The sequence below is a fragment of the Centroberyx affinis genome, unplaced genomic scaffold (assembly GCF_046629955.1).
Source record: "Centroberyx affinis isolate AG114_WGS23_722 - 3 ecotype Tasmania unplaced genomic scaffold, CSIRO-AGI_Caff_v1 ptg001072l_1, whole genome shotgun sequence".
Classification (NCBI taxonomy): Eukaryota; Metazoa; Chordata; class Actinopteri; order Beryciformes; family Berycidae; genus Centroberyx; species Centroberyx affinis.
In genome coordinates, this window is record NW_027279620.1 from 424,032 (window position 1) to 444,326 (window position 20,295).

At 40.3% G+C, this 20,295-nt stretch overlaps 1 protein-coding gene across 2 annotated transcripts; it reads left to right on the forward strand.

Annotated features, from left to right (window-relative positions):
- Positions 1-933: 933 nt before the first annotated feature.
- Positions 934-15,216, forward strand: LOC139647314 (protein phosphatase 1 regulatory subunit 12B-like). Of its 2 annotated transcripts, XM_071523200.1 has the most exons (8): positions 934-1,489; positions 5,867-5,883; positions 6,030-6,162; positions 8,514-8,618; positions 8,843-8,893; positions 9,213-9,263; positions 10,136-10,206; positions 12,999-15,216. In XM_071523200.1, exons 1-7 carry the CDS (start codon positions 1,388-1,390, stop codon positions 10,175-10,177), a joined length of 501 nt encoding a protein of 166 aa, XP_071379301.1. In that variant the 5' UTR covers positions 934-1,387; the 3' UTR covers positions 10,178-10,206; positions 12,999-15,216. The 2 variants fall into 2 exon arrangements, with proteins under 2 accessions (XP_071379301.1, XP_071379300.1); XM_071523199.1 differs by lacking the exon at positions 10,136-10,206.
- Positions 15,217-20,295: the final 5,079 nt, after the last annotated feature.

Genomic DNA, 20,295 nt, shown 5'->3' on the forward strand with positions numbered 1-20,295 from the left:
TCTGGATAAAACTGAAAGCCTATCACAGAATTTCACAAAGTTTCCTTTTTTAAGAGGGGGGACTAGAGAGCCAGACTTCTTTCTTTCTTTCTTTCTCTCTTTCTGTTTATTTCTGTGTGTCTGCCTATCTTTCCTCTTTTCTCTCTCTCAGAAGATGAGCAGGGATAAGGGAGTTTAGGAACCGCTGCAGCGCTGCAAACCTCACTATAAAAGGAAGATAGCAATGAGCTGGCTTGTGCAGACTATGAGCAGACAGTAAGGGGGGGGGGCATGGTTGTGTAAGATGGTGACTTTGGAGAGAGAGATGAAAAAACAACTTAATATTTTTATAAAGCAGAGCCCCAGAAGGCCACGGGTTGAGTCACTTACAACAAGCCATTTTGTCTGAGCTAACAGAACTGTGGGACAAAATAGCCACTCCTGTCTTATAATGAGCTGCTCTTCATTGTCAGTAGTCTGCAGGGTTAAAATGTGAAGTGGATGACACAGATTTTGTGAAGGAGCGAGATGTGGCACAGAAGCCCTGTGTTTACACCATGTTAACACTCACACTAAAAGCACTTCTTCTTGACAGGTCGTTGTTGTTGATGGCTCTTGGGGTGAAACTCCCGACCTTCCAGGACACAAGCTGCAGCCCCCCGACTCTGGCTTTGTGCTCCACCTCCTCTTATCCCCATCCACATCAGTGGACAATTTTAGCCCTCAGTGCCGAGCCCGTCCATAGCAGAGCCTCTGGCAGGCTGCCAGAGAAAGCTGCCAGAGCTGAAGAGAGCAGGGAAAGAGGAGGGAGAGGAGGAGGGAGAGGGGGAGGGGAGGAGGGTGAACTGGGAGGGTGACCAAGCAGTGAAAGGAGAGGGAGAGAGAGAGAGGGAGGGAGATGGAGAGTGTGTGTGTGTATATCTTGAGGAAACATAGGAAGAGAGAGCATAGGGAACAAACTTTTCTCTCTCGAATGCTTTCTTTGGACGTTAGCACTTTTTCACATTTCATCCAAAACCTCGGTGTTGACAGGGCGGAGACGAGGGCTAACAATTTGTTTGCTTTTCTAGTCTAGTCTATCTTTCTGTTTGCGCGATCCACAAAGCTTGTTTTGTTTTGTTTTCATTTTTGATCTGATTACTGTTTCACTGTCTGAGCTCTGAAGAAGGCGTGAGCGCAAATCGGCAGTCCTTCCAAACTTAGCCACAGTTCTCCCCAGCTCATGGGACTGTGAAGCTGGAATCGTAAGCGCAGACACCTGTTGTGTGAGGATTCCCCAGGAGCACGGTCATGGGCATCTGCGTCACTGTTGCTTGAGGGAATCTGTGGATCTGTGCAGCTGCTATCTGGTTGCTTCAGTGAATGTTACAGTAGAGGTTGACTTGCCTGTCCGGGGTAGACAAAAGAGATGTCAACCTACTACCCACGCACCAAGGATCTGGCTCGCACCAGGAAGTCGCTGTCAGATTCCCCACCATCCTCACCTTCCCCTACAGCCAAAAACTTCAGAGTAAGACCACAACTTTTTCTTTCAGTGTTCAAGCTCCACTTGAGCTGCACCCATTTGATTTCAATAATGGGTGCAGCTCACTAATGATTCACTAATGATTAACCAGGTTTACCAGGATATATGACTGACTAACCCTGATTGAGTATTTGTTCATGTCAATAGCAATAGGAAAGGAATATGTCCAAGTTCACCTCTAGGTATGGATAATTCATTTTCAAATTGAATCACTCAGATACTGCACTGTTTAGTGTGTTTTCTCACCACTGTGAAGTGGTTGCTCCCCCTGCAGTGTGATAATCCAGTCTAACTCCTTAAATCTAAACAAAGCATCTTATGTGGGTGTTAGTGATTGATTTATTAGCCAGGTTAATTTGTGTGGGGATTTGTAATGTGCATTAAGACTAAAGCTTCCAAGGCTTCTAAACATATGACTGGACACGCACTGTGTTGTCATGTAAGGTTTGTTTGTTGTTTTGGAGATCGGCTGTTTTTAGTGTGTTCACTTAAACGAGCAAGTTATTTAGGTAATGAATGAAAATGAACCAATAATTAGTGAATCACACATCACAAGACTTTTTGATGACCCTTGAAAGGAGAGTATTTGTTCTGAAGCACTAAGAGTCTGACCACATGTTTGGATTGAAACATTCCCTCTGTAATTTCCTGTTATTTTTTCTTTCTAAGTGGCTTATTCTCATGGGCGTTGTTGGACTGTTCTACTCTAACTTGTTTATGTCAGTGAATCAGACTGAGTTGGACTGGTGCAATGTGTGATAGTCACATTTAAAACAACCAAAGGGACTGAAAGAAAAGAAAAAAATGACGCAACGTGATCCTGTCTATTTAGAGACACACACACACAGGTGCTTACGTAATGTTATGTAATATTACAGTGTCATGATAGCACTGTTACTTGCAGTGAATGCTACCAGTGAACACTGTCATACTTCTGCCCTCTCCTCATAAATTGTCATTTTCTATTCTCACTGTACTGTACCCATGGTGGAAGTCAGGCATGAATTTTCCATGATGTCAGCCCACTCTGAATTGGCAATGCTTCCCTGGGAGAGAAAATCCAGAGGGGGGGGGGGGGGAATGAAAGAAAGAATCAGGTTGATGCGATATTTTTAGCACTTGCCTCATTGTTTATGATGAGAATGTGGTCCACTTTGGCAAAATTAAGATGCGTGTTGCACAGCTGTGAGAAACAAGGCAAAACTATAAACAGAACCACATCTGCTTTCTGGGATGCCATACTTGGTAAAATGCACTGGTTGTGCAGCATTTTTGCGATGTGGCCTGTCCATGCTCTTGCAATAGAAAAGCAATAAGTCATTCTCAGTGGGCAGAAGAGGTCAGTCAGAAAGAGTTAACAGAGAGGGAGGAGGAGGAGAGGCGGGAGTGAGAGAAGGTGAGTGAATGTGGAAGAAACGTCTTTTATGGTTGTGTGTGCTGTGTCAATTCCAGGGGTGGGGGATGGAGGGGGTTGCTCAAATTTTCCTACAGTGAACCCAGTCAGCTCTGAAGGGGTGATGGTGTGAAAAAAATAGGAGAAGAAGTTAAAGGGTGAGTAGGGGAATGGAGAGTCTCCTACTCCTGGAGACTTGATGGTTTCATTGGCTCTTGGAGGCTGCTGTTACCAGTATTGTTTATCTTCTGCAGCGCTGTGGGTCGGCCTGCGTGTGTGCAGCCGACCCCCCGGTGTGTGTGGTGTCGGTCCTGGCAAGCTATAAAACTGGAGGCAGTATTGTTTACAAGCAGCCCGTGGTTGAAGCATGCACCCGTTCAGAGGCTGTTTCCATCAGTCTGGGGCCCACGTTCTTTTCTCCCCTGGTAGATCGTCTCTCGCTGCATCTGTTGCACCTCACATACTTTACTGAGCCGCACATGCCGGTTTCAACTCGCTCTATTTTTCCTAACAAGGGAACACGGACCGGGGCATCTGCATATCAAGTGCCAAAGTATATATGGTTTTGTAAACTGACTACCGTGTCTTTTGTGTAATTTATAGTTTAATTTGTATTAGAAGTAAAATTTTCATTGCAGTGATACAAGTATCATGTACCACGATTCAGGTTCTATTTCCATAGCAACCTTAACACAAGAGCTAGGCTGACATTGTGAGGCTTTGGTCAAATCTAACAAAAGGTGACATGAAAGCGTAAAAGTACGGCTTCACCCTTTTTCTCAGGATTCATATCTGGTCTAATTAATCCCCGCTACTCACTCACAATTTCCTTGAAATTAAGTGTTTAAGAAACTCATTTTACCAATTTACTAATCCTTTGGTGTGAAATAGGTCTCACATGTCTGCTTACAGGGACTAATAACCTAGAAAGAGTTTCATGAATAGGCAGAGTTTGATGCTTTCAGTGGGCCTGTTAAGTGCACGGTTACAGCTCCTATCTCAAGAGGCAGACTTCATGAAGATTTATTCATAAAAACACCACATCTATCTTTTCAAACCAATCATCACTAAACAATGAATGGGCCCTGAACCTGATCAAGGGGATTACCTCAATATTGCATGAGGAGATCTTCAGTGACAGCTCATCCTGGCTCCGTCCTCGGCCCTTCTTCATCTGAGGTCACGGGGTCTGTTTGTCCCTGGATAGAAGTTCTGCTAAAGCACATGACCACATAAGGACAGGCAGCGCTGGCTCAGTTGGGTAAACACTCGCTGAGGAATTGCTCTTTTGGTGCAGCGTGAAATATCCCCCTACCAGCCAAATGTGAACGTAGAAATAATTGTGCAGTCTGTTCCTTTTGACATAAATTGTTCTCCTAAAGCATACGCTATTAATGTGATCTACATCTGCTTCTTGTCTTAACAGTCTGCGCCACCGCACAAGAAGACTGGGGTGTAATTCAAAGTGTTTCTAAACAAAACCCATTCCCCCTGGCCAGGGAATAAGCTGTTAACATGGAGTGTTTAAGTCTTCTTTCCTACAGTACACAAGAGAGCAGCTTCTAATCTTTGAATTTAGGGGTAAAACAGTATAAGATCGAAGCAGATATTACAATTACAACCATCAGGCTGGCTTCAGACTGGCCTCATATCTTAAAATGTGTTTTTTTATTGTTTTGTCTGTACTTTGCATTTTGTAATGTACTTTGCACATTGTAATGAACCTGTTTTGTTAAGAAGTTCTTAAATGACTTGATTAGACAGCCACTTTCTCTCTCTCTGTACTTATTAAAACAAGATGTACGGCAAGCTGTTAGATGGATGCGTCTGCTGTGCTTTCTCTCTCTCTCTCTCTCTCTCTCTCTCTCTCTCTCCCTCTCTCTCTCTCTCTCTCCCCCCTTCACTGACTGATAGTTAGCCCACACATCAAGGTATCATCCTCTTATGTGTCATGTTTATCAGCTGTTGGCAGTCGGTTATCTGTCTGCTCAGTACAGACAACAGGTCTGGCTGGCAGGTCTGGATAGATATAATAATTGTAATACTTTAGTTTTGGCAGTCACAATCAATCTACACAGTGTGTGGCATGTACGATACACAGCCAGGCAGTAGAGGGACATAAACTACGCCTTGTTCTGTGAAAACTGCATAATCTAGGCAAATCCTAGTTAAGAGAATATGACCAGCTATATAAATAAGAATGTCCTATACAACTCCTCTACATCTAGCACAATACATTTGTTATCATAAATCATTGAGCAAATCATTGATTTTGAGCAGCCATATCAATAGTAGTAGAAGTAATAGAAAGCTGAATATGTACTGAATTTGTATGAAATTATGTCTAGACATGAGAATAAACATGTGTAAATTGAACAACAAGCAGAAATCTGTCCACAGTCCCCCTGTCTGAATGGCAGTAGATATCTGATGTCAGCCATGCAGACTGGACTAGTCACAGCAAAATCCTGCCAAGGCGGTCTGCTATCAGCAATCTGTTCCCTGAGGTCATACCTTTGAATACTGTCGCGCAGAATACAGAGACTCATAGGAGAAACTCAGCTTCTCAGCGACATTAAGTCATCTTTATGCTGCAGGCATTTACGTGGCAAACACCCACTAAAAGATTAACCGAGCTTACCGGAGAGGTTTGACCCAGGTGAACCCTGTCAATGCAGTGTAGGGGGGAATTATATCAGCTCACTTCCGAGAGAACGTCTTTCCTCTGGGACCTAAGGCATCTGAACACACTGCGATAAGTCACTTGGAAGTTTTGCTTTGTTTTTGTTCTCTGCTGTCTCAATATGGAAAATATTTCACTGTCGAGCCTCTGTTTGATCCTATCAAACAAATAAATCTGGATCTAGCCAGAACAGAACGTTTTTTACACAATGTTGTTCCCATGCTCAAGCTGGTAGTGATTTATTTGTGATCTCACTCACTAACATGGCTTACTGTTTGTTTTTCAGCATGACAGAGTGGCAAGGTAAGTATTTGGCATTGTTTTTCTCCTACTTTGCAGTACTGTTTTTCCCATAGCAGTCAAAAATAAACAGCCTAAATAGAGAACTAAACTGGCATTGTGGAATAAACAGGTTTGTACTGAACATGAGATGTGCTCCCTCCTCCCAGATTGGACTCCAGTGGAGGAGACAGCACAACAGACAAACTGTTAGGCCGCACCAGCTCCTACACCCGGAGGGAGACTAGACTGGCCGCACTCAATAAGCAGGAGGAAGACTCCGGTACCAAGGACTATAAGAAGGTAGTAACTCTCACCGCACCTCAATTTATCTTAACTGCTGGTGAAGCAAGGGGGCTCAAGGGAAATCAGGAGGTAATTGTTGTTTCACATGAAGAAAACTTTTTTTTTCCCCAGTCCAGATTCAAGCCTTCTCTACAAGAAAACAAACATTTTCAAGAATAGATTATATCTTAATTTCCTCTGGAATGCTTCATTCGGTGCAGAAAGCTGAATTTCTGTATATGCCTGTCAGATCACCATGCAAATTAGCACAGTTTCTTAATCTCTAATGTTCCAAAAAGGTAGATAGAGATTTAATTTGACAAACAGTATTGTGATCCATGTGAACCTATATACTTCTGAACTGGAGAAAGAAAAGAATTTACCGAAACTCAAAGCTGATGAGATTAATTTACTATGTAGATTCTCACTCTACAGGAATTGTAATACTCTGAAGGAAATGAATCATGGGAAATCTCCAGGATGGGATGGGATCCCTCCTGAATTTAACAGCACCATGTGCCGAAATGCCAGCAGATGCTGAAAAAGCTTTTGACAGGCTGGAATGGCCTTACCTCTGGGGCACAATGCACAATATGGGCTTTGGTGATAAATTTATGAATATGTTTCAAAACATTATATCACAATCAAGCAGCAATGGAAACAGGAGCTCAGTGGGTCTCTGTAGCATGTGGCACAATGCAAGGTTGTCCGACCTCGCTGTTATTGTTTGCGATTTCCCTGGAACCACTAGCACAGAAGATTATAATATCTGAAAGAGTTAAGAAAATAACAATACACATCATAAGATATCTTTATATGCTGATGATTAGTCACTGTATATTGATCACTGTATATTACATTGCTGCCAGTTGTTGATTTATTTGAGAAATTTGACTCAATATCTTGTTACAAGTCTTCATTATTACCTCTTAATAAAGTGATGATAGACTTAGAATTTTAGATACTTGGGAATAGATATATATCATTCATTAGATAAAACCATAATACAGAATTACTAAAGAATGTAACAGAAGATATAGATAAGTGGGTCAACTTAACAGTATCCTTAGCAGGTTGTAGTTTAATAGTGCAAATTAATATTTTACACAGAGTTAATTTCATTGCTACTACTCGTCCTCTACCTCCCCCATCTGGTTTTTGGGACAAGCTTCAAGCTCGAGTCTCAAAATACATTGGAAGGCACAGTTCCCTAGAATTAGAACAGCCATATTACAGCATGACAAAAGGTCTGGGGGGTTAAATGTGCCTAATTTTGAAGTCTATCGTTATGCTTTCATGATTTGCCCTTTTGAAAAACTGGTTTGATCGCTCAAATGTGCCTTGGGTAGAGGTAGAAAGGCAAATAGTGTAATCTCTCTCCCTCAAAGATGTATTGTTTAATGCTTTGTCTGACCATTGCTGTTCTGAACATTTTGGACCAATTCCCTCTCATTACATATAGAAACATGTTGAAAAATTATGTAAATAGGAGACAAATTGTCATCTTGATACTGGAGTGGGAAACACTAATTCATTTTCCACAATGACAAAATCAAGGGATTCATACGATATCACACATAATGAATAATGAAGTTTTAAGATCATTCCAAGATTTGAAACAGCTTTCTTTTTCTATTTAACATATGTACTGCTAAGCACACAAAATGGCAAAAATGGAATGATGGAAACGACCACATGTTCTAAATCTAGATCAGTGGATGGCTCTATGTCATGGTGTTGACATAGTTTTAGAATCATCAATAGCATATGTAAATGGTGCAAACAGGCGAATTGTAGAAGCACTTGCAGATGCAGCTGAATTAGTCTGTATGTTCAGGTTTTTGAGAGTGTTTACTTTTTTCTGTTTATTCTGGTATGTGCTACTGTACAATATGAATGACTATACAAACAGATTATCTTTGTATTACTATATTATGAAACTTTTGACACTAAAAGATAATATTGTGTTGAACTGTATGTCACAAGGCCAAATGGTAACATGTGAGATTTACATGTATTAACTTTATTTTTTTTATTTCTTTCAGACAATACATTATAAGATATTCAATTATATAAACTATGTTGAATAGTCATATGAATGTATTATGTAGTATATCCAATTAGACAGTGCTCTGATATAAATAGATAGCCATATAGTTAAGGAAAGGTAAAGAAGGGGGAGGGGGGTGCCCTTGAAGCAGCCGGGGTTGCATAGGGGTTGGATGAAAAATTTGAAATTGTTGTTTTATTTTATTTAGTTATGCTTCTATGTTACATTCTGTGTTATGTAATTTCATGCTTGATTTTTTAACTTACCAAAAAGCCATTCAAAGACCAAGCGTCTAATTCTTCTTTATCTTTATTTTCAGATGTATCAGGATGCCTTGCGTGAGAATGAGAAGCTCAAGTCCAGGTTGCAGGACAGCAAACAAGAGCTAGCCAGGATACGTTCACAGCTGGAGAAAGTCACTCAGGTACAGAAACAGAGAGCCAATGTGATCGTCACATTGCTGCATAAACAGTATCCTCCCTCCATCTTAAAAGCAGTATTAAACACAGGTTGGGGTTGACTGAAGGAAGATCACATTAAGGACAATCAACCAATTACAGACTGACATAACGTTCAAAAATACATAAGCATATTTTTAAGTATTTCCTCCCAATACTTTTGCAATAACAGCACCATTTTAACTTTTAGAAACAAGACAGAATATCTGAGAGATCCTCTGTACTTGAATCAGAGAAAAGGGTATGTATCTTGACAGCCTTTCTTCATATTTCTTCCATATTTTAGTTGATCAGGCTGTTCTCCTATATCAAGATGGATGAATGTCCATATCTTTTCCTGGTCTTTTTCTCTCTAATTTTCCTGTCTTGTTTCAAATCACTCTCTAATGGCCTTTCACTCTTTGGCTTTATTAGGGAGTATAGAACTAGTTTTTCAGTTGTGAAAACCAATAATATGAGAACTGTGAGCTAATCATTTGAAATGTGAAAACTCAACTGAAATCTACAGTTAGTTTTTTTCTAACTGGAAAAATGTCAACATCTTTCTTATTTATTCTCAGGAAAAACAGGCTCTTGAGAAAAGAGTGTCAGACATGGAGGACGAGTTAAAGGTCAGTCAAAAATAAATTGCACATAGTCAGCCTGGCTCTGCCGGTCTACAGCTCACCTGGGTCAAGATGGCATCTATTTTCTCTCAGATACTTGCGTTATGCTTCATTTATCTCACTGGTGTTTTTTCTAACATAAAACTAACTAACGCAAAAATACATTACATTATGTCATTTAGCAGACGCTTTTGTCCAAAGCGACGTACAGCACACACACCTCCTCGCAGCCAAGCCCCTCCCACCCATGTTAAATCAAGCACGCCTAAAGCCTTTTAGAGAGAAAACACACGTAGAGTGCACTCCGGGGTTGTGGTTAGCCAGGTGGGTTGGGAGTCAAGGAGAGGGAAGGTCGATGCTAAAGGCTCATTACCCACAGTGTTTTGCCGGGACAGTTCCTGCCAGGCTGAGGAGGAGCCTGTTCTGCTGCTCCCCTGCTCCACTTATCCCACTGTTGGGGTGAACACTGTGACCTAGTTCCAGCTGAATACCAAACCCCGTCCAAGAGCAAAAGACCTGCTTTTGTGAGACATTCCTGCACTGATTGTGTGTATTCCGCTTCACAAAGAAACACGGGGCAGAGAAATTTTAGGCTTGAGTAAATGCGGGCTGTGCTGCAGTTTGTGCATTGCGACAGTTACAGAAGCATTCACCAGACACAGAGTGAGAATATAATGTGACCGCGGCGGCAAATTCCAGTGAAATCATTCTATTCCTACTGAAAATTAAAGTCATGGCCCTGGTCTGAGGGAATGTAAGATGCAGACAGCAGCTACAGATAGTGACAAGGACATTTTAACTGACACAGGGCAGCAGTGTGATATACTAGCAGATGCCAGCAGTGAATGTTTGACCCCATGTTGTCGTGGTTCCCTCAGCAGGAAGCCCCAATGCGGTTCCGCTGTGGGTACCAGCCCTGAGGGCAGGCTGTCTCAGGGGAGGGGGGATGGTGAGTGGTTGATAACGATGCAGAGGAGTGATTGACACCTGCCTGTCACCTCACATTATCCTGTTCTTTCAGAGACTGGGGCATGCGTACACGTGTGGACGCACATATACACACACATCACATTATACCCTCAAGCATACATACAATATGTACTGTAGACGCTACAGGGGCACAGTCTTTTTTTCCCTTTCAAATGCTGTATGTGTGTTCTTGTCCGATGTGTCAGATTCCCTTTAGCTCTCTATACTGTAGGTCTCTTTATCTAGGCTCCTACATTGGAATAGTAGAGTTGAATTATTCCTGGCAGCTACTGAAACTTGAGCAATAGCAACTGTGGGGAATTATCTGCAGGATTTGAAGTGAAGTCAGATCTGGTTTAGTATCAAAGAGTTGACTAGCAACAGAGTTTAATGACAGATAATTATGCTTTCTCCTGTCAGTCTCTCCCTTTCCTTCCCTCTGTCTTTGCACGGGCACATTTTCATGGCACCTCTTTAGAAACTGTACTGTTGTAGACTTCATATACATGGGCTGTTCAGCCATAAGCACAGGCCAACTTCAAGCGGCTCCTATAAATGTGCTTTGGGGTTGTAAGAAGCAGCTGGATGTCCCTCTTACCTCGTCCTTGGCAATACTCTCCTCCACAAACTAGTCCTTGGTTAGCCTGGAACACTATGTGTGTGTGTGTGTGCACTGTGGCTTACCCTCAGGAATGGCGTCAAACCACAGACGTCTCGTAGATCCACACTGAGGTTTACCTCAAAGCCAGGCCAAGAAGAGGGGGAAATGAATCATTTCCATTCCTTTGACTTCTAACTTATTGGGCTCTTGTGCAAAGTCTGAAACTGCAGAACTGCAGGTTATATGAAGGTGTGTGAATGAATATTCCCTCTCCTTTGCTCCTCTTCCAAGCATAACTGAAAAGCTATGCATAATCACGCCTTGGCACCCCGCCACTCTCCACAGCCCAGGTTTGATGAGCACAAACCCAAGAATAGTTGGCTTCATAATTTGCTTTGCTTTTCACAGCGTTTGCCGTTTCTTTTCAAATTTCCCGGTAGTAAAATGTTTCTTTGTACACGTTTTGTTGATTAGCCCCTCAGGTGGTCCTCGTCTGTTTTTTCTCTATTTCTGTGAAGGTGTGTGGGTGGTTGCATGTGTACGTGCGTGCATGCCTGTGTGTTTGTATCTGTACTGTATACACTGTCTATATCTGTCTTTCTCTTTGCACATGGCCTGCCTCCCTGCATGCTCTCTCTCTGTCTTTCTCTCTCTATTTCTCTCCTCCTTTGTGCAGGCTTTCCCTGCTCTGGCTCAGATCCAGGCCCTGCGGCGGGGGAACGAGCGTCTCCTGGCTGAGAATAGAGCCATGCTGCGTGTCCTCGCCCACCTCTCTGAGATGGCCTCCCTGCCTGAGACAGAGGACCTCTGATCCTCTGACATCATCTCTCCTGCTTTCCCCTCCTCTCCCCCCTCCTCAGCCACATCACTTCTGCACTCCTCTGTCCTTCCGGTTCCTCTCCAGCTCCCTCCTCCTCTGCTGTAATCCTCTCAGGCAGGTCCTGCACCCACCCACTGCTCACTCACCTACACCGCAATGCATCTCCCTCTGCCCTCCTCTAACCCATTCTCCCATGAGGCCATCGGAGGGCGACTCCGCTGACCTCTCCCCCCCTAAACTTCTCTCGCAAGCCTCCTTTTCAGTCTATTTTTAGCTACATTCATGCTGCATGGATGAAAAGCTTCGCATGACTACGCTGAACACTGCAGTAGGATGTTGTTTTTTCTTTGGTGATCATCTAGGTAAATTAAACATTCTGGACCATAAAGCAGTTATAACAGTTATTGATCTTTGCAGAGTCAAATACGTGCAGCTCCTTCGTAATGTGTTGTGCAATCAATGCAAAATTGTTTGCTGAGGAAGCAGCCATTCCACTCAATCTTCCGAGGGAAGTGGAACGTGTGAGTTCATTAGCCTTTAAAATGAGCAGTAAATCCTGTGCCACTGGGTCAAACATGGGCACCGCTGTGTGCCTGATTGTGTGTCTTTTTGCGTTCGTGCAGCCTGTCAGAGCAGGGACAAATGTATATAATCGTGTTACTTTAATTGCATTAAGAGCAGGGCAGCGTATGGACAGTGCCATCATCATGGGATTTCTTTAATGAAATTTGGGATTGTTGTGCAGTATACCATGGAGAATGATGGGGAAAATGACAGAAAAGGTCTGTGGATTACATGTGATCTACTGCAGGTTATGAGAAGAACTGAACGCTCATTCATGTTGATGCCAGGTGCCTCTGCCCACTCATCAGTGGTGATAATAACAATGTTAATAGGAATGCCAAAGCCAGCACAGAGGGTTATTGTTTGTGCAGTGTCTTATATTTTGACTAAGATTGTGGTTATTTTTAGTCATTACTCCTCTTGAGAGAGACATAACCTAGATTTATGTTTCTCTTTTTCTTTCATATTCATTCTTACTTTTCACAAGCAGAGCATTCTGCTAAATTCACTCCCCTCCTTGCATGATCCAGCACTGTGAAGCATGTCCTCATTACTTGTCCTCTAATTGTATTGAAAGACAACTTTTGGTCTGTTTATTGTCACTGACGATGGAAGATATTTCAACATTGCAGTGGTTAAGTAGGGTGGAGCTGTTGATATCAGAATATTATGGTACAAATAATAGTAGTGTCCTTACACTATCAACCACTTCAGTTTCACTGAGTGCACAACAGCGGTGCTTATAATACAATGTACTAATACTGTTTCTCTCCCTCTGCTGCCCTAGATCTTAACAGAGCTCAAGTCAGACAACCAGAGGCTAAAGGATGAGAATGGGGCTCTCATTCGAGTCATCAGCAAACTGTCCAAATGAAAGATGTCTGAGTCAAAACCTGAAGCTCCTGTTGTGTGTCAATGGATGTTCCAACCCTGATATGGCAGTGTAATTATCAGTGATGTCGTAAGTTGTAACTACTTCCAGAGTAATGGTGATGAGGCACTTTGCCCACTCCAGAAACACATCCTCTTAATCCCTGTTGGGACTTTTGAAGATCCAAAGAGAGGTGTTAAATTTTTTTGTCAAATTCCACCAAGGGTGTGATAGAGTTACAACTATATTGTTTGTACTTGATTAGTTATTTTCTAGATTTTTCACATGTACAGAATAGGGACCACAAGTGCTGTTTGAATGGGACTTCATTGCCCAGTTCATGCAGATCCAGGGTTTCACATTAAGATACTGTATCCAATATTGTAGCTACACATCACATCATGACATAACAATGTATTTATTTGTTGCTACATTGAGCACTGCAGAAAAGCATCTTCCTATTGTCTTAATTATGGAGAAGAGAGGTGGAAATGATGTCAGTAATATAGGTTATTTTTCAAACTACTGAAATAGTCATAGCACTCAACAGAAATATTACTTTCAAAATGGACACATGACACATTTTGATAATTGCCAGATCAATTCTGTTCCTCTGTTCTTGGTGATGTGGCAGTATGCTTATTTTTTGTTCAAGAGTGTCCTTCATAGAGTGTTTTCTTTACCCAGTAGCTCATCACCCTCTCCTTCCAAACCTTAGGATGGCTAAACAGAGGAGACAGTGTGTGTGTGTGTGTGAAAGAGAATGTCCATGTTATGTTTTGTTATAGAAATATATTTTTTATTTATTTATGCATTTCGTAGTTTTAATCTCTATACTTTGTTTACTCAATTTTATTTTAAAGGAATACACCAGGTTTTTTGGGGGGGAAAGTGGCTTGTTACTCAACTTACCTGTTAAGTGATGAGAACACAGACACCAAAATCATCCACTGCTCCCCGATAGATCGTTTGCTCCGGTGCTCAATGCTAACACTTTAGCATACACTATGTAATTATCCACGGTAAGAAGAAGTGATAAAATGTTGTTACTGTTTTTTTTATTTTTTATTATATGATCTGTAGATTCATAAATTAAAAAAAAAAATGAAACACCATAAACTCAATATAACTGATATAGCCATAGATTATTTTTAGAACTACCTCAGGTGAGCAACCATGTATTCATCCTCTGTGCAGAGATTTTTAGCTGTGCAGTGTTTCCCATCACCCAGCAACAAGGGATTGTTATTTCTCGAAGTGACAACTTTCACCACTCGGTGAAAGATTTGCAAATCTTGTCATTTGTTTTATGTTCGTGAATGAATTGTGTTGTTAAGATTATATCGATAAATCAAGCTAAAATTGAATGTGTCGTCTGAAAACGTGGCCTTGTTAGCTGCTAGCTGTTGGCTATGTAGTGGCTAATGGATGAGTAGCTTGCTGGACAGCTAAGTGTTTGTTAGTTAGCATAGTTCACATGATAAATAAAAATATAGCCTTGGAAGAGGTCGCTGCCTTCCAGTCGTTCCTCAGGGAACAAACTCCATATAAACAAAACAAGTCAGTCTAGCAGGAAGAGTGACCTTTCCACAGGGAAAGTAGTTCCCAAACAGAACATTATTTTTGTATCATATTCCATGCAAATGTTACCAATCTCCTACAAAAAACTGCCAGGTGCATATCATTTCAAATTACTACAAGTTATTTTCTCACTTTTGAGATAATGCAAATCACCTCGGATCACTCAACATACTGTAGTGTATACTGAAGTGTTGAATGATCTACTGAAGACACATGGGTGATTCTGGTGTCTATCCTCTCATCACTTAACGGGTTACATTGACCAATCTCCCAAAAACTCTGTGTATTCCTTTCACAATGCAATGATTTGGAGTCCAACCAGGGCTGCATGTTATGACACAGATGTAATCTTTTGATCACATCCAGTAAAACAGCTTTACTTGTTTTGATTGAATATAACACTAGGGCTCTGACTACAAATTGGATGTGTGCCTTCCTAAAATACTATCTCTACATGTGCTGTAAATATATTGAAATATGCAGTATATTATATTGAAACAAGTTTGAATGATGTATTGAAGAACAGCTTGATGTACACACCACGGTTTAATCACTTTGCTTAATAAACTGTAAAGGGATGAAAATGTGTGATTTAACTATAATGTGTAAGAGTGGCAGAGAGATTGTGAGTCAAGTCAGGTGAACACATTGCATAACAAACGAGTCATGGTAATTAAAAGGCCTTTATTTCCTATTTGTTTCTTACAGAACTGGTAACACATATGATAAATTTGTATTAAGTTATTTGGTTCCCTTGATAACTTTATAAGGATCCCCAACGTTTGTCCACATAAGGGTCAAGAGGAGTTTGTGAGCAACGTTTGTGTCCAGTCAAGGGCTAAAGCATGCGATCCACAGTAGGCACAAGTACTGACATGAACACGCGCACCACGACACTAGACACGAAGAAACACAGCTAGAGGACACAACCTCATTGTCCTCTGATGCTTAAAAAGATGATGAAGAGAAAGAGGAGAAAAAGGAAAAGAGAAGAGTCTGTAGAATACAATTGCATGGAGGATGAGAGGTGGAGGACTAAGAGCTCAAGAGGGAAGTTTGGTACAGTCCTACATGTTTGGCAGTATACAGTATGTCCATGTTGTAAACATGAAGGCCGGCATTCTTTACACTCAGGAAAAAAGCAGATTCAATGGAGAACTCAGTGAGCCTGCTTCCTATTCAGCATATTGATACTGATGGTACATAACTTGCACAGAAATGGGACAAAGACAGAAACAGAAAGTGAGTGTGAAAGGGTATAGCTCAGATATCTCTGCCATTGACTCTAATGCAGTCCTACATTCTATGTTAGAAGTATACAGCACAAAAAAGGACTGAAGGAGTGATTACACATATGCACAAGAATACAAAGAAGAAGTACAGTGAGTAATAGAGGAGACAAGACAGCATGTTTCAAAGAGGTGTCCTTACCCGCTGAGAGGCTTTCAACACATTTAGACAGCATGGCGAATGATCTACTGAACTTTGGATGGTTTCCCTTTTTAAATCCCAGCATTAGTTAAAAAACTAAATACACAATAACTATACTATGCTGTGTGAATGGTGCTCTAAAACTGTCTCTGCACAGCCGAAATAGTCTAGAGGTTCAGATACAGTTGTGCATAAAGTACATCTACATAGCTATCAAAAAAAAGTAATCCTATTACAGTATAGATATAATCCCCTCTTTTTAAAAAGATAATTAAGATTGTTTGATTATTACACTCATACCCACGTAGATGTACATTTAAGAATGTGTTAATGTGTCCCATGCATGCAGACCTGTACGGTACACTGTAGTTATATAATATGTTCTAGTGCTGTGTTCTTGCACCATGTCTGCTAAAGGGCCTACGCTTTTATCTATATAACACACACACACACACGCACACGCGCACACGCACACACACACACACACACACACACACACACACACAAGCACACACAGTTCTCAGTCTCTGTCCCCCATAGAACTTAACTGTCCAGTGGTCATGTATGATTGTGACGACCTGGGCAGTGAAAAAGCATTGAAAATAAATAAATAAATTAAAAAAATCAACCTCTTAAATGTGCTATAAATTTACTTGTAATCACATTTGTCTCATCATCATATCTTTCCTGTTTGCCTCTGCATAAATTGTGTTATTTTGGCTTTTGTAGATTCAAACAGAATATTGATGATTACAGGCAACTGTAATTAAGCGTGGGTACTGGCAGTATTTTTGAAAACACACTGAAATCTTCAAGTAGAATTATTCTCAGTGCATCAGTTGGTCACAGTCAATAGGATTAATGGGACACTGAATAAGAGCGATTCAATTCTAATATTGCATCAGACAGGTTGCCTGTTGACTGTGGCACCAGACAACACACACATCAGTTCCCATTTGAATATTGTTGCCAGCAGTAACATGGCAGTTTACTTCAAAGAGAATTCCCCAGTGACTGAGGTAAACTTAATTTCATATCATGTGCAAAACATAATATGTAATTAATATAATATTCAACAATAACTGTGGCACAAGTCAATAATTGTTACTTTTGCCACAACTTTGTGAAAATCATAACTCTATGCATAGTTCTATGGGAGGGATTCAGGCCTGAAACTTGGGTAGCACTGTTAAGTTTCTCTAAGCTCCTATGATATTGTTAGAGCTCTAACAATATTGTTTTGTTGCTCGAGTTATTTCGCTAAAAACACAAGAACCAACAAAAGCCATCACTATAAGATGTAGATCACTAACAATATGTTATATGCTGATTGTATATGTAGTCACTAGTACATTCTACTGCTATAGCGGTACAAGAGAAACTTAAAGAGTGACCCAGTTTGGTTCATAAATTGCACTCAGCCCAAGAATAGAACACACTCTCATATAATTTTAGTAGTATTTTTGAGAACCTCTTGTGATATTATATCTATAATTCATACTATCAAAACAAGGCATATACAATACTAATCACAACACTGTAAAATCAGCTACCTCTATGAAACAAGGACATCAACAGTTTTGAAAGTAGAAAAAGACACATTCACTCTACTAAACTCACAACTGTTCTCAATGCTCACATATACAGTAGAATGCATTTTGCCCTCTTGATGAACGAAGACCTCTGAACGGAATGTAGAAGAGAAACACTGGCCGAGGAAAATGAAGACGTGTGTTGTTGTTTTTTTTTATATATCATAGATCAACTCTAGCTACTCAGCTGAGCTCTAAAGAGTTAGTGCTTGAGTTTTATGGCTTTAGTTTTATCTTATTCATCTATCTGTATACACATACACATATCGTATAATAAACACAGTAAAAGACACACAGCCGTGAAAAGGGTTTCAGGTCATTTAAATAGAACTCAGAATAAAAGTCCAAGTAAAGAAAAGGGAGAAGAAGGGATTCCAAGCCATTTGTGTACAGTGGAATGGGATAATTCATATCTGGGCTGTTCTGCACCTACGGAAATGCGTTTCATATAAAGGTAAGGTCCAATAGTCTTCATACTGGGTCTCCATGTCAGTATTGGCACATACTACACCTACAATCCACCTATAGATCATAGAATTATTCAGTCATCTTCTGATGAGACATTTAAGAATAAAAGTATACCGAATTTGCTATTAGAAAGTTGTCATCTTATAGACTTGGAGACCCCCCCATCCCAAATATTGAAAATTTAAAAAAATACATAAAAAAAACCCCAATAATAATAAAAGGCAGGTATTTGGAAAGAAGTCAAACATTGGCCTTCAGATAAATAATGAAACATAATGAATAATAGATAAATGGTATTTACCAAATTAAATTTCGGATCACAAGGAGTTAGATAGCAAGCATGCGGCTACATTTTCATCCTACATGAACTCACACACAGTACTGGACGACACACTTGCTTAAGAATTTCAGGCGTGGAAAGGTTGTTATTAGTAATAGTACTCTAATATAGTATGACATTCTCTCCAATGACCCTCATGGAAAATAAATACACATTTGTTTCATTTAGAAAATATACAGTGCATCTTTTTTCCGTCGTTGTGTTATTAAAATGACAAATGACACCCATTTACGTACACAAGATATTTTTGCTTCGTCTCTAAAACATGCTCTTATGTACAGTATTTTGTATAAACATGCAGTATCAACATGTATGAACTATGTATATAGGCAAAACTACACACCAATGGGCTGCTTGATTGCTTGCATGTTGTCTTTTCTTTAGTGTTGCTTTATCAACAAAAGAAAATAGATTACGTGAGATGAAGAACACAAATTTGAACATGACTTCTGTTGGGCATAAAAAAAATAAAGAAATCAAATTTCCAACAGAGAAAAGGATACATCAGCCAACATTCATTACATTCCAAAAGCTTCAATATGTTGTGAAACTGTAAATGTTTGACTGCACTTTGATGTACGTTGACTTTGCATTTTCTTGCACACGATAAAGTAGTAGTGCTGTTGTTATTCTGTGACGCTGCACCATGATGCCTTTGGGATAAGTTGGTGCTCACAGGCAGTGCTAATTTGAATTACCAATTAATCGTCCTACATGAGCTGAAACATAACCAATTGATTCAAGGTCGATGAATTTGGCCGCAAGAGCAAACTCTAGTTGGGATTTAGTCATGAGACAAAGTTCATCCTCAAATTTTATCTCCAGCAGAATATTAATTCACAAACGTACTCTGAACCAATTACATTCTGTGAAGGAGCTGGGGAGCGGTATTAGATTGAAATGCTTCTCCTCTCCTATCAGAAGAGTCCATTATGAGGCGACTTGTCTGGCATGCTGCATGTGCCACAAAAAATTCAATCTCACAACATTTCATCACAAAAACTACATAGATCAGAGAACCACAGACCACAGAACAGAATGATACCCAGTAGTGCAATTAAATTCAGCTGTTTGGTAATCTGTGTATAAAATACACATGGATCAGTGCCTTCTTCCAGACCATATCCTTGCAATCAAGTGAGAAACGTAATATCCAACCAATCAAAATACATACACAAAAACTCGAAGCTAAACAGATGAACAAAATAAAATAAATAAAAAATCAACAACAAAAATGCTTTCATATATAATGCACTCTCTTGCTCTTTTTTTCACCAGCAATTATTCCTAAAATAAATAATTAAAGCTCTGGTTACTGAGAGTAGTTAAACATAACAGTTGGATTTAAAGTGCTTGAAGAATAAAAGAGTTTGAAGCTAAATAAAATAAAATAAAGACAGAGAGAAAGAGAGAGAGAATTTAAAAGAAAGAAAGAAAAAAGAAAGAAAGAGAGGAAGAGAAATAAAGAAAGAAAGAAATGAAGAGAAGAGAACAACACCGCTAATTGGAAGGCGTCCCTGGTAGTTGAAAATTGCTTATTTTGTTACTTGGAAGGCTTGTCTCCTTTATGACTGTAAGACGGTTATAGGGATTCCTTTGAAGTAATACCCTTGTTGTGAGTCCATGACTAATGGCAGTAGCACTGAACAAGTGAGATATAGATTCAGAGGCATTGGAAGGGGAGGTGGTAGATTGCAGGCAGTACACGACACCTTGTAAATATCATGTCATTGGTGGCTGGAACCAGTCTCTATCGTACCCGCTGTGATATTACCTTGCTTTCTGTTAAGAGCATGGGCCA